Below are 27,316 nucleotides of genomic sequence, written 5' to 3'. Positions count from 1 at the left end.
TCTTCACGGCACCACACCAGCATATCATCAGTGATCACACCTCCAGGTTCATGGTCAAGATTAGGCACGACAAAAGAAGGAGTCTTCATCCGCATTGACAATCATTTTTAGCTGTTGAACTATCTCCGAATTATTATTTTAGCAGCTACCTCCCAGCTCCGACTTTACCTCCGCTCTCCAATCTTTTCTCTTCACTTCACAGCGAGGTACGGTACCGTAGAGAAGGGCTGCTCAATCGATCGAGTCACACACATGTACTAGTACATGACATAGTCATTGTCTGTGTCTACGCTGTGTTCAAAATTTATGATGGAAAAGTCAAGAAAGTAGATTACATTGTAGTTGGTGCCTTGTTTTTGTTGTTGTTGGCTGAACTTACTTATTTGAAGGTTCTTCTGTTTCGTCTACCGATATCTGTCACTACCCAGCCGGCGTCACTGGGTTGGTGAACGGGCGTCTAACTGCACAGTGGTAGAGCAGGTATGTTTCGCCCCCGCTTTCAATACTTGAGATCAATGATTATGTGGTCCCTTCCCTTCTTCGGCGCTTCCATGTTCACTTGTGTGTAAAAAATAAAGTGTATTGACTGAGTCCAAATCCAGAGACTTTCATTTATCCTCTGTGACGTTTGTTGAACCAACGAAGCGCATCTTCGGCGCTCCCATGTCCACTTGTTCACTTGTGTGTAAAAAATAAAGTGTATGGAAGTCCAAATCCAGAGACTTTCATTCTATATCCTTGGCCGGCCAGAGAAAAGAAACCTGGACCTTCTTTTCCTTTTCTTTTTCCTTTTCTTTTGAGCTGATTGATCTGTCTTGCAGATTTCGCCAGTTCGTCGTCCTCAAAGCTTGTTGATCCCGTTTCCCCCCTTTTCCAAAAATGGCTTGTACTATATAGGTAGCTAGATCATTATACTGAGACGCTTTACCCCGATACGGCGATAGCCACAATCATATGAGCCGGATCAAAGGCAGGTTCACGTTTTTTTTAAAACACTTTCTGGCACAAACTTTTATTCCTGCACTAGTGGTACAGTGTGTTCGCCGCCTTGTGACATGCTGCCATAGTAAAACATGGTACATGTACTGTAGTTCCAACTCTACCACCCCTAGTAAAATTTGATATCCACTCGGTTTGATTACCAGTCCAAACAAGTACCGAAAGCGTACCGTCAGTTTGGCACTAGAGGAAATGGCCCAGGGGTACTGAAAATGGAGCATATAATAACCGAAAATAAATTTGTTCAAATCAATACATTGTTTAGGGTGAGCAGCAGCTTTCGGCCTGTTTATCAATAACGTAATTCCACCCGTTGCTGGTGTGTGAGGTCGGCCAGGGAGCACGTTTGGTGGAGGTGGAATTACTTTATCAATAAATGCCAGATAAAGAGTTGGTGGACAAGCCATTGATTTTCCACTCTCATTGTAATATCAAAAAGTATTCTTTCTAGACCAAAGAATGGTATTATATGATAAATAAATATAGAAATATTTACGATTCTTCTCCAGACGTTTCGTTGTTCTGAACAACATCGTCAGTGGATAAAGAATTCTTAGTATCGTAAATATTTCTATCTTTATTTATTCTTTATCCACTGACGATGTTGTTCAGAACAACGAAACGTCTGGAGAAGAATCGTAAATATTTCTATATTTATTTATCATATAATACCATTCTTTGGTCTAGAAAGAACACTTTTTTGATATATGCCAGTTAGTTGTAGAACATCAGTACCGCCGGTCAGTGTCATGCATTGTTATCGTATAATCTGATTGTTTAGTAACTGGTGGTGTTAGTGGACATTATAGCGTAACTTGTAGTTCCTTGGTCCTTTTTGTCTTCTATAAATACATTTAATATAGTATTAAATAGTAAATACTAAGCTGAGTGTGCTATCATACCAAGTTCTGTTTGTTGTGCTGCTGCTTGTTGCTATGTGTACGTTCTCTGGTGCATTTCAGGTTGCCGCTGCTGCTGCTGTCGGCAAGCATGGCTACCAACACAGAGCCCACCACTGGTGATTCTATGGACTCCAAGGACTATGACTACGATCTGATTGTCATTGGTGGAGGCTCCGGTGGAATCGCCCTCGCCCGGGTAGGTAGAAGTGACGGTCAATGTTCCTGCACTGTCGCAGAATGCATGTTGAAAAACACGTTCACCACCTATCATCAACTGAAACAACACTTAGCATCGCAGTGTACGGCCACGATCACACTAAAACAGTTCAGCCATTCAGTCAAAGAATGCATTTGTCTTTCCGCGGGAAAAGCTGATTTTTGAATTCTCGGCCACAGTCAGCCGGCAGCCATTTTGAAGCGTCTAATGGCTTGTGCTGAATGCACTCAGCCTTTTCGAAGGCTGAGTGCACCATACCGTACTTCTGACTGTGCCATACCTTGTTATTGGCATGGCGTTGACAGCACAGCTCTCTGAGTTGTGTAGTGAGGATCTTGGTGTTACTCAACGGATGGGGAGAACTATGGTGATAGTGTTGGTACATGTACAATTGTAGTATGACTTAAGCACACGCAGTAGTGTGAGTCGTTGTTCCTGCTTGAGAAAATTGTGACCACCCTGTTTTCCTCTTTTATCATGTGAATGTAGGGTTTCTTAATTATTCCGATATATTGGCAAAGTTATTTATTTATCTATTTGGTGCAGCTGAGAGCCTGTTGCCGGAATGGCGGTATTTTCAAGAAAATGTAGGGTTCCAGAATTTTTTTCCGGTAAAGGCCGTAGTTGTCCATTTAGTTCATAGAAAAAAGCCCTGCCGACCCCACCAAGTTTGTAGGGCAGCTGCAGCAGGCTGGGGCCTGGGCTGTTTGCCTTACGTCTCGGCTTGGCGTCGGTTTGCTTTCTTCTCTGCTTAGCACCTGTCCGCCTATGCATTCTTAATACTAATGGTAGTCTTCCCAACACCTCGCATGGCAGCTCGCTCATCCATAGTTATACTTATAGGTCACGCAGGAAGGCCTCCACATATATGCTTGGTTTCCGTTTACCGTGGCAGTGATTGGCGTTGTCGCCTCCAATGCTTGAGTCCACTCAACTGTTGACATTTAGGTCTCTCGGTGACACTTCAAGCCCCATGTTTGCACAGTTTCATTTATGTTGCAGTATTTTCCCATCGGTAACCATTGAGTGCCTTCTATCCATGCTATGTTCTTGTGCAGGAGGCTGCAAAGTTTGAGAAGCGGGTCGCCATGCTGGACTTCGTCAAGCCCACGGTGCACGGCAGCACCTGGGGCCTCGGCGGCACCTGTGTCAACGTCGGCTGCATTCCCAAGAAGCTCATGCACCAGGCTGCTCTGATCGGTACGCACTGGTTACCTGTACAGTGCCCTGTTCTCCTCTGTTGGTTCCTGGCACTGCATTCTCTCCTCGGTTTTACTTGTCTATGCAATTCCCTATTTTGAAAGGCCTCATCAGATCCGCCTGATCATGGGGTGGTGGCGTCCCACGGAAGCGGAAAGGTGGTTCTTGACCAGGAAGTTGTACGACTCCTTGTTCTTGACCTGCCCGGTGCGCGAACCCGTCGAATTTTATTTCCTTGTCGAACGTGAATCACTTCTAAAATGTCTGTGTTTGCATCGATGTGTGCTTTCTTGTGTGCTTTCTTGTGTGCATTTGCTTATGCAGGTCAGGCAATGAAGGATTCTGAGAAGTTTGGCTACACCGTTGAGCGTAAGGCCATAGCAGCATATCAGATCTAACTGCAACATATCTTGAATCTACATAGAACTAGGGGCTATAGATTTTCTCTTTTCCGCTTTTTCTCTGTAATCCGATGTGTTCCTTTGTCATCGTACATGCATCCCAGTAGATGGTGGTCCTGTCCTTTGTGCTATTTTACAGCTTCATTTGCTTGGGAGACCTGCATCCAGTCCATCCGGGACTATATCGGCTCCCTGAACTTTGGATATAGAACAACAATGCGCGAGGAAAACGTCAAGTACATCAATGCGTACGGCAGTTTGCTCGACCGTCATCGTGTGAAGGTGAGTGTGATGTGATGTGCAAAGATGTGTGCGAGTGTTTCTCTCTCTCTCTGCGCGTTGGTATATTTCGTTCGTCCTGTCGCAGTTCTGCCTGCCAGTGAAGCGTAAATCTTACTGTGTGATGTCTTGGCGTTGTATCTGCTGTGTCAGTGTGTCAACAAGAGAGGTGAGGAGAACATCATCAGCGGTCTTCGTATCTGCATCGCCACTGGCGGTCGGCCACGTGTTCCCGACGTCCCCGGCAAGGACCTGTGCATTACCAGCGACGATCTTTTCCTGCGGAGAACGGCCCCGGGCAAGACGCTCGTCATCGGTGCTTCCTATGTGGCTCTGGAGTGTGCTGGCTTCCTGGCCGGCATGGGATATGATGTCACTGTGATGGTGCGCTCCATTCTCCTGCGTGGATTTGATCAGGTATGTGTGAACACCAGTGTTCCATGGACATGCGTGAAATCCCGCCAGGGCGCCCCTACCTCCGCGACCCTTCTAGTACGTCCAGGTGGGAAGGGGTCGATGGGCAAGTCCTACTTGCCGCATTCAGTGCTGTATGAACAAGTACTCACCCTATGAAAACAGTGCATGTGTCTCGTACACCGACCGAAGGTCAAGAGCAGGGAGTCGTACAAACCCGTGAAAGCCCCCCTGTTTTTGCGATCCCTGATCAAGAGGGTGTGAACTGTTGCGTACATTTCCAACCTTTCGAGCACGCGTCTGCAGTGCAGTACGGCATCACCTTTCACAGAGTCATACAACGATACAATCATTATCACTTCCCAGACAAGAAGTCAGGGGGGGGGGGGGCGTATGGGAGAGACGGGGCGCTCTGGCGAGGGGTTTTACGGTACGGGTAGACTCCCTCTAATTCAAATACCGTAAAAGCCCGTGTATATGCCCCGGGCGTATAGAATAGCAGCCTCGATTTCCTGGGCGTTATTTTGGAACCGGGCGTATACTTGGAATAGAGATAGCAGTAAGTATTGGGTATCAGTACCTGTACATGTACTGCTGTTGCCGGCATACATGGGCATGGGCGCTATTTTGAAACAAAAGTGTTGACTTCCCCTGACTGGGCGTGTACACAGAGGGTGGGCGGGAATAGAGATAGCAGTAAGTATTGGGTATCAGTACCTGTACATGTACTGCTGTTGCCGGCAAACCTGGGCGTATACATGGGCATGGGCGCTATTTTGAAACAAAAGTGTTGACTTCCCCTGACTGGGCGTGTACACAGAGGGTGGGCGTATACAGGGGCTTTTACGGTATGGTATTATGCGAATATTCCGTATATGGTCTATACTGGCCTTTTCCTTGTGGATTTGCTGGTGAGCATTCCTGTAGTCCAGTCGATCTTAGCTGCCAACTCGTATCCAGTGTGTTAGTCTTTGAGTCCAACAGCTACGCTAGTACAGTACACTCCGTTGACGATTTGGTCCAGTATCATTTGGATGCACATTGACTGCAGCCCCTGCAGCCGCTTCTGACAAAGCTTGGTGCGAAGTGTGTGCTTTACACCGCATGGTATCAGCGGAGCAATCAGGTGTCCTGTGTTTGCGCACACGCCCGCGAAAACATATATGCACGCCCGTGAAAAACTTCTGTTCGAAGCATCTCTGCGACTGCTCTGACTGCTCAACCCCTGAAGTAACTTGGGCGAGCGCGTATAGAATGAACGCAAGAAGAAGAAAAGTCAGGTTTTTTTGTGCTAAGTAGACAGTCACTAGTCGGAGCGAGTACATTCTGCATGCAAGCACTATCTCCCTTTACTGCTTTGTATCCCACGGGCTTTACTCAGTGATTGTCATGGCAGATTTTAGTGACGCAGACTAAAACGTTTCAGGGTTTTCGTTGCAATTCAATATAGTCACAGATATGAGAACTGACCACCCTGTGTGTGTGTGTGTGTGTGTGCATAAGTGGGATCATTTTCAAGTCCACCCAGAGTTTTGGGGATTTCAGGGGGTGTCGGCCGTTGGGCGGTTCAATAACCAGTTGAGTCATCTTTCCAAGATTCCTTTTGAGTCTCTCTCCCCTCTCCCGGGGGGACTCACGTGACCAGTTTTGGCAGTGAGCAACAAGTACAGTGTGTGTGTGTGTGTGTGTGTGTGTGTGTGTGTGTGTGTGTGTGTGTGTCGCTCTTCCGTGCAGGAGATGGCAACGAAAATTGGAGAGAACATGGAGACCTACCACAACATCAAGTTCCTGAGGGGCTTTGTGCCGCAGGAGTTCACCAATGAGCTGGAGGGTGATACCAAGAGGATCCGAGTGAACGCCACCGGCAGTGGTTCCAATGCAGGTCAGGCACACTCCGATGTTTTCGACACCGTTCTTGTTGCCACTGGACGTGACCCGTGCACATCCGGCATCGGCTTGGACACCGTCGGGGTGAAGCTGGACGACAAGTGAGTTAGCGACTGATTTGGTGGTGGCGGTGGTGGTAGTAGGGTTGAAAGTTTGCTATCAGATCCCGAGTTGGAGTGCTCTGATTTTCTGCGAATGAATATTCAAGTATTAGAGAGGTTAAGTTACACGTTTTTCCCTTTTTTTCAAAATGCGGTGCAAATCTCACGTTACGTGTAATTTTTAGAGGTTAAGTTACACGTGCGACGTGAAATTTTGCACGGCAGGATTCGGGTTTAGTTCGCACAAATATCAAATCTTCCAACAAACTCGATAAACCTACGGAAACTCACACAAATTCGATCGGGATAACCAAGCGAAACTTCCAAAAACCCACGTCACGAACTTACGTGCGGGACAGTCAACTCACGTAAAACACGTGAAATTTTACGTGATTTTTTTAAATTTTTGGCGTAAAAGTTCACGGACGTAAGAATTTTACGTGAAACTTAACCTCTCTATTCTTTAACTCCTAATCGCATAAAAAGCCGGAAAATCACCTGATAAAAGCCTCGATTGAACAGATTGGTGGCCATTTTCTTCAGTGCAGTAGATATTGGTTATAACGTGCCCTTCTGATTTTTCACATTTTATCACTATAACCGGTATATCACTACAGGCGATTTTCAACTGCGCGCGTCACACATACACATTATACACGTGTGGGTACTCGATTGTGCTAATGTAGCGTACTGATACGTGATGGATGCTACTGCACCTTCTCCAGTATAGAGTGAAGAACTTCTTGGCCCAAAGGCATCATCCAGGAAGCACCAGACCAGAATACCCTATGACAACACACATGTGGCTCCAAGTCGAGACATCAATGCCTCACACTTGTGTGTTGCTATCACTACAGACGATAATTTTTCTGCGCAAAGAGGTGTTTTGAATGGTGATTCTGTATCCTTATAGCCGATTTATCGCTATATACGATATATTGGTTATAATGATAATTTGACTGGCTTTTTCTGGTTTTGCTTTTGATATTTTCATTTTGTATCAATATAGCCGGTTTATCACTATGTCCGATGACTTTATAACCGATATCCACTGTATAATGATTAGTGGGTCGTTTGTGTTCGTATCCCAATGGTGTGGTTGCCAGCCAGTATTGTGCTCCCTGTGAGGTTCGAATAGTTTTCAGTTTTACACCAATGTTTATTGAACTATGTGTGTGTTCTGTGTGTGTGTGTGTGTGTGCGCGTGTGCAGAGGTTTCATCCTCAGCGACAATGAGAAGACCAACGTGTGGAGCATTTACGGCATTGGTGATGCTCTGAGTGGCAAGCCGGAGCTGACCCCGACCGCTATCCAGGCTGGCAGGCTGCTGGCCCGCCGTCTCTATGGCGAATCCACTCTTGCCGTGAGTACTGCAGACTTCTCTACGATGTTTCAGCTTGTGGATATGGATTACGAACAGTCATGGTTCAAACATGCCAGTGAATACATTTTAGAATGTCTGTAAACACTTCACACTGACCCTATTGAGCTTGTCGACCCTATCCAAGCACCTTCCCGGTTGCAACAGAGGCCTATTCCGGAAATTAAAACTCTGCTTTGAAGTGCACATACTTTACTGTTCTTTGATTGAAGGACTACTCCTTGTACTATTGTTTCCTGTTGCCACTTCCAGTGCGATTATGAGAATGTTGCCACAACTGTCTTTACCCCACTGGAGTATGGCTGCTGTGGACTGTCTGAGGAAGACGCCATTGCTCGCCATGGAGAAGACAACGTTGAGGTACGTGTCTCTTTGCTTTCAATCTATTTTAGTACATGTACAGGCGATGCGTGGCCTTCTTGGATGGCTTCAACCCTGATAAAGTATTCCAACCTGTTAAGTAGATTGTGCTGTATTATTGTGTACATATGAATCTTGCTTTCAGCAATCACCTGGTTTGTTCAACCACTATTCTTCGCCACCTACATGTAATTTGTAGAATGTGCGACCATGTAGATTTCACGGACCACCTGCGTTCAAAGACCCCGATACTGGGCCGATAGGCTAGTCCCTTGGGTGGTCACTGGAACCAGTTTTCATCTTTGAATGAAGGCGATGGAATGTTGAAGTTGAGAACATCATTAGCCTGCGTCTGCACCGCGTGTTACTAGAATTATGCCGGCTACTTTACGTATGCAATTGAACCGTTAAATGGTATGTTTTCTGTGTTCATGCACAGGTCTATCATGATCATGTTCTCCCATTGGAGCTAGTAATTCCACGCAGCGAGGAGTTTGGCTTTGTCAAGGTCATCACACTCAAACCAGAGGTCAGTGCTTCCGCCGCTTCCACACAGAGTCTGTTCAGCTGTCTATGCCTCTGCTCTTGCTGATCTATCTTTTTTGCAGGGTGGTTCTCAGAACCACACTCATACACATAGTGCAAGTTTAAAAGAGAAGAAAACACAGGAGAACGAGTTATGCAGCAACTATCCACGACTGTAACAAATAGGATAAAGAGTCGGAACGTGCGATAATAGGGCACACAACTGTCAGGCTACTGAGACATTCAGCGACCTGCTGCATAACTCGTTCTCCTGTGTTTTCTTCTCTTTTTTACATTAAATTTTATTATTGGCTCAGTATCCGAGTTAAAATAGTGCAAGTTACTATACAAAACAGAACTCTTCTATTTTGTACAGTATAACCTGCACTATGGATATGATTGTGTGAGCACTCCTGCCAATGGTGGCTGCTTCTCTACCGGTCTGGTGTAAAAATGGTTACTCGGCTCGGTTGATAGACAAACACATGGCATGGTTGATAGATAAACACATGGCATGGTTGATAGATAAACACATGGCATGGTTGATAGATAAACACATGGCATGGTTGATAGACAAACACATGGCATGGTTGATAGATAAACACATGGCATGGTTGATAGATAAACACATGGCATGGTTGATAGATAAACACATGGCATGGTTGATAGACAAACACATGGCATGGTTGATAGATAAACACATGGCATGGTTGATAGACAAACACATGGCATGGTTGATAGATAAACACATGGCATGGTTGATAGATAAACACATGGCATGGTTGATAGACAAACACATGGCATGGTTGATAGATAAACACATGGCATGGTTGATAGACAAACACATGGCATGGTTGATAGATAAACACATGGCATGGTTGATAGATAAACACATGGCATGGTTGATAGACAAACACATGGCATGGTTGATAGATAAACACATGGCATGGTTGATAGACAAACACATGGCATGGTTGATAGATAAACACATGGCATGGTTGATATATAAACACATGGCATGGTTGATAGACAAACACATGGCATGGTTGATAGACAAACACATGGCATGGTTGATAGATAAACACATGGCATGGTTGATAGATAAACACATGGCATGGTTGATAAATAAACACATGGCATGGTTGATAGATAAACACATGGCATGGTTGATAGACAAACACATGGCATGGTTGATAGACAAACACATGGCATGGTTGATAGACAAACACATGGCATGGTTGATAGATAAACACATGGCATGGTTGATAGATAAACACATGGCATGGTTGATAGACAAACACATGGCATGGTTGATAGATAAACACATGGCATGGTTGATAGATAAACACATGGCATGGTTGATAGACAAACACATGGCATGGTTGATAGATAAACACATGGCATGGTTGATAGACAAACACATGGCATGGTTGATAGATAAACACATGGCATGGTTGATAGATAAACACATGGCATGGTTGATAGACAAACACATGGCATGGTTGATAGATAAACACATGGCATGGTTGATAGATAAACACATGGCATGGTTGATAGATAAACACATGGCATGGTTGATAGATAAACACATGGCATGGTTGATAGATAAACACATGGCATGGTTGATAGATAAACACATGGCATGGTTGATAGACAAACACATGGCATGGTTGATAGACAAACACATGGCATGGTTGATAGACAAACACATGGCATGGTTGATAGATAAACACATGGCATGGTTGATAGATAAACACATGGCATGGTTGATAGACAAACACATGGCATGGTTGATAGATAAACACATGGCATGGTTGATAGACAAACACATGGCATGGTTGATAGATAAACACATGGCATGGTTGATAGATAAACACATGGCATGGTTGTGAGTGCATGTACATGTAGTAGACCATCCTAGACGGCTATTGTCACAGCACATCCGGGTTGGCACGGTCGTAATGTGGCTTGTGCACAGTAAATCATTGTCCATCTTCGGTGTGTCGTATGCTTTGGCTAGCAGGAGAGGGTCATTGGCTTCCACATCCTGGCCCCGAACGCTGGTGAGATCACTCAAGGTTATGGTGTAGCCATGAAGTGTGGCTTGACCAAGGAGCAGCTCGATGCTGCCATTGGAATTCACCCGACATGTGCCGAGGTGAGCGAGACTGCAAGCAAAACTATGTGTATGTCTGTAGATGAGAGCATTGCCCTCTTTGTCCCCACTTCTGCTTGCACCCCGTGTTCTGTCCACCGGTTGACTTCACGCTAGGTGTGAGGTTGCGCTTGTTGAACCTACCCCAGTGGTGTGTGTGTGTCTGTGAAGCACGCACAACTCTGCTCGTCTGACTTCGGCAACGATCTGATACACCATTCTTGCCGAAGCCGCAAGAGAGAACGTGACGCGTATTATTAATTTTTAATTTTTAATCATGCTTTTCTTCTCTTTTCTCCAACAGAACCCAACCACCATGGCTACTACGAAGCGCTCGGGCAAGGAATTGAAATCTGGAGGTTGCTGAGGTTAAGCCCTGCTGTGTCTAAGCAGTGACTAAGATGTGAGAGTAAGTTAGGCACACCCCCCAACACACAAACCCATTTTGTTCAAAATATTGTACACGTGTATTGCAGAGTATAGTCGGTGTGAAGTTTCACAGCTCCTGTCTTGTTCAACATATTGTATACGCTTCTCAGTTTCATTGCACAATATGTCATTGCCTTTTCTTGTAGCTGGCCTTGATGGGTGGCATTCTAACCCCTTGTTGTCTTTCATGTGATGTTTGTGTTGCTGTCCAGATCTTTTCTCATCTCATCTGGTCACTGCAGCACAGCGGGGGTAAAACCTGCCACTTCTCCAATGCGCAGTGTGTATGTGCAACTCGCTTTGGCTCTCCGTTTGGGAGCTGAACACCAATGACGACATGGATTTCAACCGTTCTTCTCACGGCGACCCGTGTCCGATACAAGGGTTTTCACTCACACTAGGTTGCAGCATTAGCTTGCTTCATGCATTGACTTCTTGCCGCTTTCGTACACAAGTTGTTTCGTTCTACGTCTGAATAGTTGTCAACAAGAAGGAATCGTCATCACTACCATCATTCATTATTTCAACATCACTTTATTTGTAGACATGTATCTTGTCTTCGTCTTCTACCCTGCTTGCAACCCCCGATCTGTTCCATTTCTGTTGTGTCCGACCCATTTTTCTGGCGTTGATTCAGGTATTTCATTTCTTGGTTCAGCAAGTCTGATATCATTGAATTCACAGATTAATATGAAATAAACACACGGGCACTGATTAATTTAAAAAAAAAACTCTGTCTTTGTACAGGGAGAATGGAATTGAGTTGAGGTGCCGAGTTCTGGTCTAAAAATGGTCGCAAGCGATTGTGGTTACACACGGTTGAGAGTCTAAGCTGCACCGGTGGATTGCCGGCAAATCTGATTCATGATGACACAGGACAGGTCCATCAGCTGCAAGTATTCGTCTGCGCCGTCGGCAAGTCGCTTGTCCGTGAGCTGTGTGCATACAAGTAGTGCAGAACATAAGACATGCGCACACCCTGTGTCAGTAAGGGCAAGAGTACAGAGAGTACATAACCCGTGTTGGTGTACAAGCAGCAGCAGCAGCAGGTGCTTGTACTGTCAAATCGCATTGCAAAGGGTTTGGAGAGTTCACGGCAGGTGCTTGTACTGTCAAATCGCATTGCAAAGGGTTTGGAGAGTTCACGGCAGGTGCTTGTACTGTCAAATCGCATTGCAAAGGGTTTGGAGAGTTCACGGCAGGTGCTTGTACTGTCAAATCGCATTGCAAAGGGTTTGGAGAGTTCACGGCAGGTGCTTGTACTGTCAAATCGCATTGCAAAAGGTTTGGAGAGTTCACGGCAGGTGCTTGTACTGTCAAATCGCATTGCAAAGGGTTGGGAGAGTTCACGGCAGGTGCTTGTACTGTCAAATCGCATTGCAAAGGGTTTGGAGAGTTCACGGCAGGTGCTTGTACTGTCAAATCGCATTGCAAAGGGTTTGGAGAGTTCACGGCAGGTGCTTGTACTGTCAAATCGCATTGCAAAGGGTTTGGAGAGTTCACGGCAGGTGCTTGTACTGTCAAATCGCATTGCAAAGGGTTTGGAGAGTTCACGGCAGGTGCTTGTACTGTCAAATCGCATTGCAAAGGGTTTGGAGAGTTCACGGCAGGTGCTTGTACTGTCAAATCGCATTGCAAAAGGTTTGGAGAGTTCACGGCAGGTGCTTGTACTGTCAAATCGCATTGCAAAGGGTTTGGAGAGTTCACGGCAGGTGCTTGTACTGTCAAATCGCATTGCAAAGGGTTTGGAGAGTTCACGGCAGGTGCTTGTACTGTCAAATCGCATTGCAAAGCGTTTGGAGAGTTCACGGCAGGTGCTTGTACTGTCAAATCGCATTGCAAAGGGTTTGGAGAGTTCACGGCATGTGTCAGAGTACATGCAGCGTCCAAACAGCCTTCACAATCTTCCTTGAATGGTAAATGTTGGTGCAAACCTGGTTGAATGTTTAACCTCATTATTACATAAATGGGAAATTGCACACGTTTGGAGCAACTAGTGAGCCACCAGCGCTGTGGCCGAGTGGCTTGCCTGCGAATCAAAAGTCAACGTCCCGAGTTCAAGACCCAAGCAGCGCTGGGAGCAGGGAGTGTGTGCAGTGGTAACAAAATGCAATGATGCATGCATGAATCACTGTGCATGCAGTGAACTGTGCATGCAGTGAACTGCGCCGACACCCACGGTCAACTGGGTACTCACTACTCGGAGTGAGGGTAACATAGATACAGCTAACGAGGTTCGCCCCTTATCGGGCAATGGCCGTGAGACTTACCACTAGGCCCAGAAAGATCCTGCCGGCAATTCTTTCGGCAAAAATATCGAAGAATTTAAAAAGCGGAAATTGCCGGCAAAATCGGAGCAAAATATCAAGAATGTGGGTAAAATCGATGCCTGCTACTTCCTTGTTTCTTACCAGTTCAGCATGATACACTGCCAAGGACGAAATCATGTCACCGAAATATCACTGCGATTCACTGTGGATCAACATGATTTTGCAGATTCCAGGGACAAGTCTGTGAAAACCGGTGTTGAGAAACCGACCGTGCGGATTTTATGAAACGTTGTACGAGAAGTGGACAAAATACATGTTTTCCGGAGCAAAATATCGGGTTTCTAGTGCCAGGCTCGGCAACACATCGAAGATTTCGCAGCAACATTTCGCAGCAACATATTGAGGCGAGCGGAGCAGAATCTAGCTGGGCCTACTTACCACCTCACTCTCGCCGTTTATGGCACTACATCTGCCACCCTGGTATAGTCGGGCATGGTGATGACCTGGTACGAGCGAAACTTCTCCAAGCTGGCTGTGTTTCTCAACACAATTGTAAGCCGGTGGCAACGCGGACGTGCGACCTTTACTTTTAGTGAATATCTGGAGGATTTTTTTGCTATTAAATTTGCGTTGATCTCTAGAGCTGGAGATACTCGTACGGTGCCCTGATAATCATGTCAGACCTCAGCCTCTTCCTCTCGCGGAGGCCTTTCCAGGAAGCACGGGACTGTGCAGATTGACTGAGTAGAGATGAAGTTACGATCCAAAGAAAATGAAAATATGCAGATTTTGCAATTTCCAAACGGCTCTAAAGGGGTTAACAGGATGAATTGCACGGATCATGCAATGGGACATGTGAAAAGGAAACAACTAAATTTACGGACTGTATTGAGTTGATGTTTTTTCTGGTGTACATCGAGAACGAAATACAGGTGGAATCCTGATAATTCGAATATGGCTTAATTCGAACATACCGCTTAATTAGAAGTTTTTCCAGGACCGATTTCTGTCAATACGATTCCCACATAAATTTTTCTGATAATTCGAACCTCGAACCAGACATGTCCGATTAATTCGAAGTTCCACGGATTCCACTTACATAGAAAATGTGTGGGATTTGTGCTGATAATTCGAAGTTAGCAAAGTGTAATTCGAAGTTCACTGTACACTGTACTGGTCAGTTCAGTTTGCATGAGCAGGCTGTACCGGTCAGTTCAGTATCCGTGAAATCTGTGTGAGCGCAACTCTGCGTGACCATGAGAGCATTTTGATATACATATTGTGTTGTGGGTTCATGTTTGGATAATTAGAATGTCCGGCTAATTAGAAGTTTTTTCCTGGCATTTCGAGGTTCGAATTATCAGGATTCCACCTGTAGTGATTGCGACTTCGGCGATGATTTGTCACTTGTCAGAAAAGGTTCGCTCCCCACACCGGAGCTCGCGCTATTCCACCGACTTGACTTGACACTTGACTGACTCACGACTGCCATCCAGAGAACAGGAGAAGTCCATCGAACCTTCGACTTTTTTGCCGAGTCGAAGGCTCGATGGACTTCTCGTGTTCTCTGGATGGCAGTCGTGAGTCAGTCAAGTGTCAAGTCAAGTCGGCGGAATAGCGCGAGTTCCGGTGTGGGGAGCGAACCCTTTCTGTACATCGAGAAATCACTGAAAAAGACTTCAACAAAGAGAAGGTGTGCCATGTCAAAATAGGTCACCGTGATCTTCTAGGACTGGATCGTTTTCATAGCTGATGCCTCGAGTTTTCAATGCATAGCATGCGGGCATACGTCACACGCATGAACAAAATCTGACCGTATTGTTGGCATACAAATTCACTAAATGTAGCCCACAAGCTACTCAGATGTCACTAGTACAGTCAGACCTCATTTGACCGGCTCCATCACAACGCGAACCAATGCAAGGTCACTTGAAGCAGATTTACAGATAACTCTTGGAGAACAATGGAACTCACATCTGGTCAACCATTTCTATTGGCCATCCAGATATTCTCTTGCGATGACAACCAAAACAGAGGCACACTTTGAAAATACAGTCATGTAAATGGATAACAGTTACACCAAGTCTTACCGCTAATTGCTCTGCAACAGCAGATTTCTGACGATCGTTCAGCTCGTTGGACTCGATCAATCCCTCGTGAACTTGCATTAAGATCTGCGATGCTGGATAGGCATCTGCAAGCATCGTCTAGAAACACACAATGAAGGGCGTTTGATGAGCCAGGGGAAGCCAGTAGTTGCCTTCGGCCACGTAAAGTTATACTTTTCCAAGGACTGTAAGCGAGCAGATAGCTCTGTGTACGGAGGCAGAGCTTCGTCACACAGCAAGCAGAGAGTAGAAAATGTACTGCAACTCCAAGCGAGTTTCACGTTCATACACAATGATAGGGCAACTGGTGGGTCTACACCGGTGACACGCATATAAAGGGAAGAGCGGTGAGAAGGTGAAGGTGATTGGAAGCAGTTTAGCAAACGCTGGGCGTACATACACCTGGTTCGCTAATAAAACTATGAGCTACGCAGCAGCAGTTCTCACACACAAATTGAGGGTCAAATCTAGCGCTATGATTGATTGCTAAAAGTGTCCTAAGGGGAAGCGGCACTTCAATAATAAGTCTGGAAGCATGAAACACAGCACGATGGAGGTACATGTAGGTGCTAAAAATCACACTAGGGACAAGAAAATAAGACACAGCGGGAACTAGGATGCTGTTTCGTGTCACCTCGGAGACAGAGTCACAAAGAAAGAACTTGTTTTCCTGACGACACCAGACACAATCTCCAACTCTTGTTGAGGAGCGGTTTTCTCACCGCCGGCAGAACTCATCAGCGGAGGTAGTGTGTGTGTGTGTGTGTGTGTGTGTGTGTGTGTGTGAGAGAGAGAGAGAGAGAGAGAGAGAGAGAGAGAGAGAGAGAGAGAGAGAGAGAGAGAGAGAGAGAGAGACAGACAGAGAGAGAGAGACAGAGAGAGAGACAGAGAGAGAGAGAGAGACAGAGAAAGAGAGACAGACAGACAGACAGACAGACAGACAGACAGAGAAAGAGAAAGAGAAAGAGAGAGAGAGAGAGAGAGAGAGAGAGAGAGAGAGAGAGAGAGAGAGAGAGAGAGAGAGAGAGAGAGAGAGAGAGAGAGAGAGAGAGAGAGAGAGAGAGAGAGAGAGAGAGAGAGAGAGAGAGAGAGAAGGGAGACAGTTCAGCAAAGTGAAACTTACCTTCACTGTTGCCTGAATGTTGTCGTAAGAATCAGAACGACACGCCCTCCACAGACCTTCCATCACCGACACAGGAACCACCTGATGCAGTGAGTACCAACCAAACATCAAGCATCGTCAATGAGACCTAGCCAGAGTACTCAACACTGGTTTCTCAACCAGCACAAAGGTCCAATCTACACATGTGCTGAGTTTGCTTTACAACCGATGGAAGCCTAAAGCAGAATGCGCCATAGGAATCTTGTTAAGATAGACCATAGCGCCAAATAGCATCAGGAAATGTTTGACAGACAGCACTTCTTTGTCGTAGTTTTAAAACATCATGCACTTTTGTGTGTGCGACCAATAGGACAGGACGTGGATCTCATGACGCTTACAATCACCATTACTCATAGCATGAAAATAAAACAGAAAAAAGCGCAACATTGTGTCAGAAGAAACCAGGATAAATTCCCATGCAAAGGAAGACTCCGATACTAGTGGTACCCCTTACTGACGCTACTTCAGAGATATCCTGTTCTGTGATATGTTCCATGCCCTTTAGTCGGTGAATACTCTGCAGGTATGTGATCGCCTACAAATATGTACACACACATACACAGTTACACACACACACGCACACACACATGCGCACACACACACGCGCACACACACACGCGCACACACACACACACACACACACACACACACACACACACACACACACACACACAAGGAAGGATCATGGCTCTGCAGTGTGGCACTGTGACCGCTACCAAAATCAACAGGCACACAGATAGCTGGTTTGCTTACGAATTGGTCAGTGATTTTTCAAAACAACAAGATGCCCAATTCCCAAGAATATGGAATGAAATATTTCAGTGCTGGCAATGCTAGACATTACTTATGCACTTATGATGTCTACAGTGCATGCATAGACACATAAGAGAGGGAGGGATCAGGTCGGCTCACCTTTCGTAAATCTCCACCAGAAACCGAGACGAGAGCATCCAGACCCTGCACAAGAGGAAGCACAGGTGAAAATCTCAAGAAGCCCAGCAAAAGACGTGTCTTCAGCTTGTTATATCCCAGCTTTCAATAGCAAGCAACACACATCTATTTATTAGTAAGCTTAGTGGAGTGGCAGTGCCGGAAAACAAGCTGAAGTGAAGACAACTTCAAGCAAAGGTGTAAGCACCAGTTCAGGTATGGAATGGTTTCACAAGCTTGGTCATGTGACTGAAATTCTGTAGAAAGTGACCATCATGGCGCGTGGGCAGTGGAACCAACATGGCCGACATCACATGACCTGTTGATGTAGGGATTCACTGTTGCTGGAACCAACATGACTGTCCCATATGGTCATGTGATAGTATTAGATATGCAACAGTTCTACTTGAAGTATAATCACACTGTATTAGTGTTGGGACGAATGTTCTATATGAGAAAAGAATCCTTCTGTTTCAAACGACCGTGCGAACCTTCGTTTGAAGTGCAGCATACAAAGTTGTCCTCCGCGATACATGTAGGGACACTGGGGAGGTTTTTTAAATTTATTTATGGATTCTCCAAAGGCCGAGGCCTAAGTCGAGGGGGTCTCCGTTCATGGCTTACTGGGAGTATATCTGCAAAAGGTTAAGTTACACGTAATGGATACGGGAACGTGGGTGATACACGTAAAGTTCATGCAATATACCCAAGGTCGCAATGTTGTGTTTAGTCACACAGATTCAAAACCTGTGAAAGCAAGAAAAGTAAACACGTCATTCCGGGACACAAACACCTTGGATAAGGGTTCAGGAAGAAACGAAAGCACTTCGAAGTGAGCTTGGCTTGTGTCAAGTATGGGTTGGCCGGCTCTGAATGTGTTGTGCCTCGGAGGGCTTTCAAGCCATTAGGTATCATGAGCTTTTAGATTTTCAGCACGTCTACATGTATGTGGTCTGAATCCAAGTATCACCATCTTTCCCTGTCCGGCATGTGAGCCCTCAAGTGCTCTTTGCTTCAGTGGCAGTGTAGTCCTGCCAAAAATAGATGAACTACACTCGCATACATGCACCTAATACTGAACCCACCTCATCACCGATATCCACAGATTCCTTTATGCTGATGTCCTTTAGCCTTGTCTGCAGGATTCCCACAGTCAGGGGCTTAAAGCGAAATTTCGTACAACGGGACGTCAGCGGCTCAATAATCCTGAATGAGACACATCGGCAACGTTAACAATAATTACCAAAACGTGGAGAAAGAATTAGATCATCGCATGCACACAGACACACACAGACACACTCTCTCTCTCGGACATGATGGAGACGCACTTACCGACTGACGTAGTTACATATTAAGCAGAAGCGAGTCGACTTGGATTCCTTTTCCATTGTCCGCCGCAACGCAGCCTGTGAGAACACAACAGGCAAGTGCTATTACGATACGTGGTACAGTAATCAAACACAAATGACCACATTCAGACAACCTACAGGAGTCGTAGACAAGAGCTTCCAGCATCGATTTTAAAAGGGGTCGTCCAAAATTATCAATCTTTTACACAAAACGAAAAAGTTTTGTTTATGGGTGGGCGGGTGGGTCAAGGAGAGTTTCGTTATGAAAAATATTGATAGCTGAAACACCGATCCATTCTAACTGTCAAGACAATATATTTTCCGTTCAGGGGGGTGGGTGGGTGGGGGAGGGTCATAACTAGACTTTTTCGTTTCGTGAAAATTATCGATAATGCCGGATGGCCCCTAACAGTCCGACCAAAACTTGAACAATTTTTTTATATTAATCTGAACACCATAGAGATAGAAGCCTATCGGGAGAGAGAAACAAAAACTGAGCTCACCTGCGCAGCATGTGTCATGCTGTCGGCCTCGTCGAGAATGCAGATCTTGTACGGTGGGCATGGCTTGCCGCTGCAAAAGTCGAAGAAGACAACAAAGACCGGTATGAAAAGGATAATTGGCACGCTCAACACTTCACATACACGTCAAGGCATGCGCATGAACTACTGTAAGACACTAATATTAACGAAAATTTAATTCCAACGTTTTAAAACGAAGTGCAAAATTCGTTAAAATTTGAAGTCGTTATGTGTAAAATGATATTTTATTTTCATTGCTATCAGGTTCGGCCTCATTTTCTCTGTGCTGCGCTGATGAGTTCAAAAAGAACGAAACAGCATGCTGTCCGCAGATTGAGTATTTCGCTCCTGCTCTTGTAGCAGTTGAGCACTCTTGCGTGGGGTAGTGCCTTTGCTGTTTGCGTTATGCAGAGCTCACTGACTTGTCAGTTTGAGCACTCTGGCAAGGTACGTTCGGGCCTGATTGGAAATTTTTATTTTCATTGCTATCAGGTTCGGCCTCATTTTCTCTGTGCTGCGCTGATGAGTTCAAAAAGAACGAAACAGCATGCTGTCCGCAGATTGAGTATTTCGCTCCTGCTCTTGTAGCAGTTGAGCACTCTTGCGTGGGGTAGTGCCTTTGCTGTTTGCGTTATGCAGAGCTCACTGACTTGTCAGTTTGAGCACTCTGGCAAGGTACGTTCGGGCCTGATTGGAAATTTTTATTTTCATTGCTATCAGGTTCGGCCTCATTTTCTCTGTGCTGCGCTGATGAGTTCAAAAAGAACGAAACAGCATGCTGTCCGCAGATTGAGTATTTCGCTCCTGCTCTTGTAGCAGTTGAGCACTCTTGCGTGGGGTAGTGCCTTTGCTGTTTGCATTATGCAGAGCTCACTGACTTGTCAGTTTGAGCACTCTGGCAAGGTACGTTCGGGCCTGATTGGAAATTTTTATTTTCATTGCTATCAGGTTCGGCCTCATTTTCTCTGTGCTGCGCTGATGAGTTCAAAAAGAACGAAACAGCATGCTGTCCGCAGATTGAGTGTGTAAAATGATATGTACATTTATCATTCCCTTAGTATTGACTCACATAGATTTTTGCCATACCTAAGCAGTCAAATATTCCTGCATATTTCACTCCTTAGGGCTATATTGACTGCTTATATTTGACTGCTTAGGGGTTGCGCAGTTGAACGGTGCCTAGTGCAGCATTGTCACTGCATGAGTAGGTGGTGGTGCAACGGTTGTGCAATCATAAAACCGGGATTCACGAGGTTATCGTTCTGGAATTTGAAATATGGACTGTTTGTCGTGATAAATCTAATATTGACTTCGTACTTGGTCAGTATAGGAAATAAAAGCCGAGTAAAAGACCTCGGCTTCGCCTCGGTCTTTTACTCGGCTTTTATTTCCTATATTGACCTCGTCAATATTAGATACGTACAGTCATTTGCCAGTTTTGACGGACAGAATTCGTTAGCATTTCACTTCGCTAACCAACAAAAATCCGGAGATCGTTAACTTTAATAGACGTTAAAATATCTGGTCTTACAGTAAGCAGAACTAGGGAGAACCGAGTACTATTACTCCAGTAATCATTAAAGTCCGTACTCAGGTCGCGTAGCGCTGGCTGTCCGCTGGGCAAACTGCTTGACTTTGTCTCGAACCACCTGCGAAATGAAAAAATCCATTAATTAAACAACGCACGCACAATGTTGGTTTTCCAATCATGCTGGACGTGAGCATTCAGAACATCAGCCAAACACACACACAGTCACACAGTCACACACACACACACACTGTACTTGTACTTGTTGCTCACTGCCAAAATTGGTCACGTGGGTCTCCCCGGGAGAGGGGAGAGAGGAACTCAAAAGGAATCTTGGAAAGAGGACTCAACTGGCTATTGAACCGCCCAACGGCCGACACCCCCTGAAATCCCCAAACTATGGGTGGACTTGAAAATGATCCCACTTATGGGCTCACCACACCTCAGTAAGTGGGTGAGGACAAGGTGCAGAAAAAGGATTGACGGCATCAGGGTATCCGTCCTGGGATCCAACTGCAGTCACCCCCGCCCCCAGTGAAGGTAATACTTGGTACTAGTGTGGGTGGCTAAATCAGAGTGGATCTGATATAAGCTTCACTAGCACCAGTGATTACACAAGAGGTAATCTAGCCAGAAGCAGTCCATGGCCAACAGGTATGTATACTCACACACACACACACACACACACACACACACACACACACACACACACACACACACACACACACACACACACACCAGGGCCGGAGGCTGCTTCCGCGGAGCGGCCGAAGGGCCATCTTTAAGGGGGTCTGGGGGTCCCCCGCCAGAATTCTTTTGGGAATTTAGACGGCAAATCCTGCACTCTGGGCGACTCCCTCCTGGTACGGCCGGTACGGCGATGGCCGTACCAACTTCCAAAAAGTCGGTCCACGTGGAACGTCCAAAACCGGGGAGAAAAAGTTTCGATGTATGATTTTGTACAGGGAGTCGTACAAAACGGACCACCTATACCCTGTAGCTGTCAGCGCAGTGTCAGTGCAGTGCACACTTTTTCTTTTCTTTTCTGAGTACACACTGCACTGCATCAGGCAGTAGCGTGTGCTCTGTCTGTACTAGTAGTACTCGAACTCGTAGACAAGGTGCATGCTACAGCCTACACAGTACACAGTACACAGTAGTACACTACATGTACGCGTCTACAGTGCGTGCAGTGCACAATCTACGTGAATCGCATTTCGATCTTCGCAACAACATCGTGAACAGGTACTAGGTACGGTCATGTACTTGCTCGTGCAACAAGGTGTACGTTTACAGGTGAAAAAACCCAAAATAAATTCATTGTGCCATTTGTGGTGATTCTTTCCTGATGATAGCCACGAGAAACATTTGTAATACTAGTAACTACATTTTCTAGTGGCTCTTGTCGAGATGTCTGGGGTCAGTCCAGGCGACGTTCTCGATGTCCCAGATAAACCTTTCCAGCCAACTCACATATCGTTCCCCTCTCGATTGTTCAGAGTGAGTTCGCCCATTAGTCGCTCGTTCCAAGCGACATGGTTCAATTCGCATGCTCGGATCCATTACGATCTTGGGCGAGATGCCACCTTTTTGCTTTGTTTGCTGCAAAGCAATCCGAGACAAGAAGGTTTCGGTAGCGTCTCGCATGGAGTCTAGCTACGTTGTGAAGGGATTCGCCTATTGGAAAGATGCGACGAGATCGTTCAAGAAGCATGAAAGCTGTGACTTCCACAAGGCGGCTGTTAGCGCTCTAGCAGATCACCATGATGTTGGCGCTCTCCTGAACGTTGCTGCTGTTACGCAGAAGGAGAAGAACCGAGCCTATTTCCTCAAAGTGCTCACCTCCATTCACTTCCTTGCTCGACAAGGACTAACGCTCTGGGGAGATGGTGACGAAGCAGACAGCAACCTACTGCAGCTGCTGATGCTGCGAGGCGAGGACTTCCCGCCAATGGCGTCGTTTCTCGAGAGGGAGCAGCTGAAGTACACGAGCCATGAGGTGCAGAATGAGGCGCTGTCAATCATGGCGTTGCAGATTCTCCGCTCAATCGCTGCTCGGATACAGGAAGCTGTCTTCTACACTGTAATGGTGGATGAGACAACAGACTGCGCGAACAAAGAGTAGGTCGTGCTTGTGTTTCGTTGGGTGGATGATGATTTAGAGAGCCACGAGGACTTCATTGGTCTCCACCTGACGGACAGTATCTCAGGCGACGCGTTGGTCCTCATCATCAAGGACACCCTACTCCGCATGAATCTGAAGTTACATCATTGCCGTGGTCAGTGCTATGACGGTGCTAGTGTGATGAGTGGCTGCAAGAGTGGATTGGCCAAAGTCCTTTCGGATGTGGAGCCCCGTGCACTCTTCACTCACTGCTATGGGCATGCGTTGAACCTCGGTGTGGGGGACATGATCCGTCTGTCTGCCATCATGCAGGATGCGCTGGACGTCGTTGCAGAGATATCAAAGATGCTAAAGAAGTCCCCCAAGCGTGATGCGCTCTTTGAAAAGCTTAAGGCAGACATCGCCCCAGAGTGCCCCGGATTCAGAGTCCTGTGTCCGACTCGATGGACTGTGCGTGCTGCATGGCTAAAAAGTGTACTGGACAATTACCAGGTCCTGACTGCTGTCTGGGCTGAGGCTACCCAGTGCAAGCTCGACACTGAAATGAAGTCCCGGATAATTGGGGTAGACACGCATATGCACAAGTTTGAATTCCTATTTGGAGTTTCAATTGGCAGCTGCTTGCTCCGCCACACTGACAACCTTAGCCGGAGCCTTCAGCAGAAGTCCCTGTCTGCCGCTGAAGGTCAGCGGTTGGCACGCCTAACTGTCAATATTTTGAAAGAACTCAGAAGCCAAGAAAAGTTTGCCGAGTTCTATTCTGATGTTCTGGCCAGACAGGAACAATTTGATGTGGAAGAGCCAGCTGTTCCGAGGAGCGAAAGGCTCCCCAGCGATACCAGATCGGCAGTACTGTTGGTGACTTCCACACCACCGCCGAGGGACGTTACCGTCAGCTCTATTACGAGGCACTGGATCACGTGGTCGCTGCCATTGGACAACGGTTTTGATCAGCCAGGATACAGAGTCTTCCGCTGTCTTCAGGAACTCGTTGTTAACGCAGCCTCAGGAGCAGACTTCTCAGCGGAAATGAACGATGTTTCACAGTTTGCTCATTTTATGGCTCAGACCTCTCCTCTGACACCTTGAAAACCCAGCTCGCTCTGCTCCGCCCTTTGTTTAAGGACACAGCAAGTGAGCTTCGGGTAGCTGATATTGCATCCAAGCTGAGGAAGATGACAGCAGGAGAGCGCATTGCATTCTCAGAGGTGTGGCTGCTACTGGTGATGCCAGCCACCAACGCCACCTCGGAGCGCTCCTTTTCTGCTCTGCGGTGAGTGAAGACCTACCTCCGGAGCTCGATGACCCAAATGCGGCTCAACAACATCATGATGCTGCATGTACACAAGGAGAGAGTGGACGGCTTGGATTTGAAGCTGGTTGGCCAGGAGTTCGTTGGTGGGCGAGAGGGGCGGTTGCGCTCCTTTGGCCAATTCATCTAAAGTAAACTTATGCATGGTTTTAGAATGAAATTATCTCACATTCATCAAATTAGTAAAACTCTTCTTCATAAATCATAAAATTGTGTGCTTGTACTTGATGGTAAATATTATTTTTTCCTGTCAAATCTTAAATACCTTGTGAAGATTCTTCCAACATTCTTTATCCACAATAAGGAGCATTCTTCCAGTAAACTACATACAAAACTATCATAGATAATGCACATTCTGGCTATAGTGTTCACGTTGAAACTAGTGTATTCTGCATTGCAGTGATCTAGCCAAAAGCCGGCTCAGCCGGCAGAATGCCGGCTGGGAGGGTGACCTGCCGGGCTGAGACAGCTCCAAGGGTAATTTTGGCCGGCTGCAGTCACCCCCATGTAGACTGTAGTGCACTGCACTAGCACTTGAGTGAGATGGTGGAGTACAACCCATATCCTAGGTGTAGGTATGTTGTACATAGCACTGGCTACTCAGGCTCAGTGCTAGCTCTTCACTCAAGCTCAAATGCACTTGAGTACGCCAGTAAAATGTAACAGGTTGGGTCATGGTTCGCTGCTTCTGGTGGTGTACACGGCTGTGGCTACAAGGCTGGGTCTTGTCAGATGACCAATGTACACTGCATGCAGACATGACGTTGGTGAACACATGATCCATGCTCATGGAGCTGTTTGCTTCCTTTTTCATATTTTGTTAATTTACCTATAATCACATTGTCACAACTGCCTGATGAATGCCCATAATTGGACGAAGCGAAAGGAGATGCAAGCTGCAATGAAAGATTTGTAGTGGTGTGTGTGTGTGTGTGTGTGTGTCTGTGTGGATACGTGACTGATGGCGGGGGTCTGGGGGCGCAGTCCCCAGAACGATGCATTTTAACTAGAACGTTGGCCGGCTGGCATAAAATCCTGGCTAGACCTCTGCATTGGAATATCAGACTTGCAAGTAACGATTAGTTGTACCCAGAAGATGCACCGAAATGCGCCCAGAGTGCAGGACTTGCCATCTAAATTCCAAAAAAATTCTGGAGAGGACCCCCACACCCCCCTTAAAGATGGCCCTTCGGCCGCAACGCTCGGCGGAAGCCACCTCCGGCCCTGGAATGTGACCAACCAAACGTAACCTTAGAGAAGAGGACCTCGACTAAGCAGATTTGAAGAAAGCACAACCAGCCATACGACATGACCTAACCTGGATACCTCTGTCATCTGAGGCATTCAACTCCAGCACTCTGTCTCTGTAGATGTCATTCCTAAACAATAATACAGAATAAAACAATGTAATGGCATCGAGCACAGGGGAAAGAAAAAAAGACTTTGCACTGGCACACAGTGATAAATGAGCTGTGTGTGTGTGTGTGTGTGTGTGTGTGTGTGTGTGTGTGTGTGTGTGTGTGTGTGTGTGTGTGTGTGTGTGTGTGTGTGTGTGTGTGTGTGTGTGTGTGTGTGTGTGTGTGTGTGTGTGTGTGTGTGTGTGTGTGTGTGTGTGTGTGTGTGTGTGTGTGTGTGTGTGCATGTGTGGGTTGTTCATGTCCCATGTGACAGCAAAACAGTACTCATCGGACCACAAATTTCAGCATTGTACGCAGCATTGTACGCTTGTTGGTGTAGTATGTGAGACATCATTGACGTCATTTTAAATTTAAATACCTGGCAAATACTGAGACAGTGATCATGGTGATGAAGAAGAGGGTCCATGCCATCCGCGGATATTCTATTGAACACAAAACACTCACCCAAATAGCTGTCGAGCCAGAGCGAGAATGGTAGAGGTTTTTCCAGTTCCAGGTGGTCCATAGAAAAGCAGGTTTGGCAACTGTCCACACCAACATAGAAACATGCTGACTGGTTAAGGAAAGGAAAGTTCACATATCATGTACATATTGTACAGTCAGGAATGTGCAAGACTGTAATGATGTAATTCAAACAACTGCACGCTTCAGGATACTCACATCTCCTCCCGTGAGGCATTTCCTCAGGACAGTAACAGCTTCGTCTTGATACGCCACGTCATCTACAGCTCGTGGGCGACTGGCAGTGAGAAACAGCACGAAATCGAAAACTTACTTGTGAATAAAAAGTCAAACAATTGTGCTGAGAAGGAACATTGTACGTACTATTTCTCCACCCATGGGACATGCCGTTCTACTTTTCCCGCTGGTTCTACCGGCTTGGGTTTAGCAGCAGCTACACCACCACGAAGAAATGCGTCCATGACCAGAAGAGGGCATGCAAAGGAAGGACTTCGCCAGAGTACTTCGGGGAAAGTCATACAGTCAACTTCGCTAATAACGACTGCGGATATAACGACAATTCGCGAATAACGACATAATTTTCATGCCCGGAGCAAAGTCCCATCCAACTGTGACACATATACATACAATGAGACTTCGGATATAACGACACTTCGCGAATAACGACACTTTTCTGATGCCCCGCTGAGTGTCGTTATAAGCGAAGTTGACTGTACATGAGCTTCAACCAGAACCAAGCCTTGGTCCAAGCCTGATCAAGCTCCACGGCGTCACGTTCGCCTTTCCCGCCACTTCAAAGAGTTACACTTACAGCAAAATTGGTGATATTGCTGGCGACGCAGTAAAAAATATCGAAATTTCCTGGACGTGGAATTACCGGA

General features: G+C 46.2%; 2 protein-coding genes across 5 annotated transcripts; one reads left to right on the top strand and one right to left on the bottom strand.

The window, feature by feature from the left end:
* Positions 1–68: 68 nt before the first annotated feature.
* Positions 69–12,008, top strand: LOC135808404 (thioredoxin reductase 1, cytoplasmic-like). 4 transcript variants are annotated; one of them, XM_065321592.1, is made up of 14 exons: positions 69–206; positions 390–480; positions 1,962–2,097; positions 3,177–3,318; positions 3,643–3,687; positions 3,859–4,001; positions 4,152–4,415; positions 6,147–6,400; positions 7,613–7,763; positions 8,034–8,141; positions 8,581–8,670; positions 10,687–10,824; positions 11,126–11,224; positions 11,463–12,008. In XM_065321592.1, the coding sequence occupies exons 3-13, from the start codon at positions 1,990–1,992 to the stop codon at positions 11,186–11,188; spliced, it is 1,506 nt and encodes a 501-aa protein (XP_065177664.1). In that variant the 5' UTR covers positions 69–206; positions 390–480; positions 1,962–1,989; the 3' UTR covers positions 11,189–11,224; positions 11,463–12,008. The 4 variants fall into 4 exon arrangements, with proteins under 4 accessions (XP_065177664.1, XP_065177662.1, XP_065177665.1 ...); XM_065321590.1 differs by having other exon boundaries at positions 11,126–11,230; XM_065321593.1 differs by having other exon boundaries at positions 70–206; positions 10,690–10,824; positions 11,126–11,230.
* Positions 11,883–26,961, bottom strand: LOC135808406 (replication factor C subunit 4-like). The gene is made up of 13 exons (XM_065321595.1): positions 26,799–26,961; positions 26,634–26,712; positions 26,418–26,497; positions 25,874–25,934; positions 21,181–21,239; positions 19,573–19,642; positions 19,053–19,126; positions 18,806–18,926; positions 17,703–17,747; positions 17,245–17,325; positions 16,752–16,832; positions 15,611–15,727; positions 11,883–12,185 (listed from the first exon to the last, which is right to left on the bottom strand). The coding sequence occupies exons 1-13, from the start codon at positions 26,951–26,953 to the stop codon at positions 12,078–12,080; spliced, it is 1,131 nt and encodes a 376-aa protein (XP_065177667.1). The 5' UTR covers positions 26,954–26,961; the 3' UTR covers positions 11,883–12,077.
* Positions 26,962–27,316: the final 355 nt, after the last annotated feature.

Source organism: Sycon ciliatum, chromosome 2 (genome assembly GCF_964019385.1).
Source record: "Sycon ciliatum chromosome 2, ocSycCili1.1, whole genome shotgun sequence".
In the NCBI taxonomy this organism is placed as follows: Eukaryota; Metazoa; Porifera; class Calcarea; order Leucosolenida; family Sycettidae; genus Sycon; species Sycon ciliatum.
This window is presented reverse-complemented; position numbering and strand designations above follow the sequence as displayed.

Excerpts from the sequence above, each read along its gene's own strand:
- LOC135808404 (XM_065321592.1), top strand. The coding sequence starts at position 1,990 with ATGGCTACCAACACAGAGCCCACCACTGGTGATTCTATGGACTCCAAG. Across the intron at positions 3,688-3,858 it reads GTTTGGCTACACCGTTGAGC|CTTCATTTGCTTGGGAGACC; the intron begins GTAAGGCCATAG and ends GCTATTTTACAG. Across the intron at positions 4,002-4,151 it reads TCGACCGTCATCGTGTGAAG|TGTGTCAACAAGAGAGGTGA; the intron begins GTGAGTGTGATG and ends CTGCTGTGTCAG.
- LOC135808406 (XM_065321595.1), bottom strand. The coding sequence starts at position 26,953 with ATGACTTTCCCCGAAGTACTCTGGCGAAGTCCTTCCTTTGCATGCCCT. Across the intron at positions 25,935-26,417 it reads CTGGCTCGACAGCTATTTGG|GAATGACATCTACAGAGACA; the intron begins GTGAGTGTTTTG and ends ATTATTGTTTAG. Across the intron at positions 19,643-21,180 it reads GCCAGCGCTACGCGACCTGA|CGGCAAGCCATGCCCACCGT; the intron begins GTACGGACTTTA and ends CGACTTTTGCAG.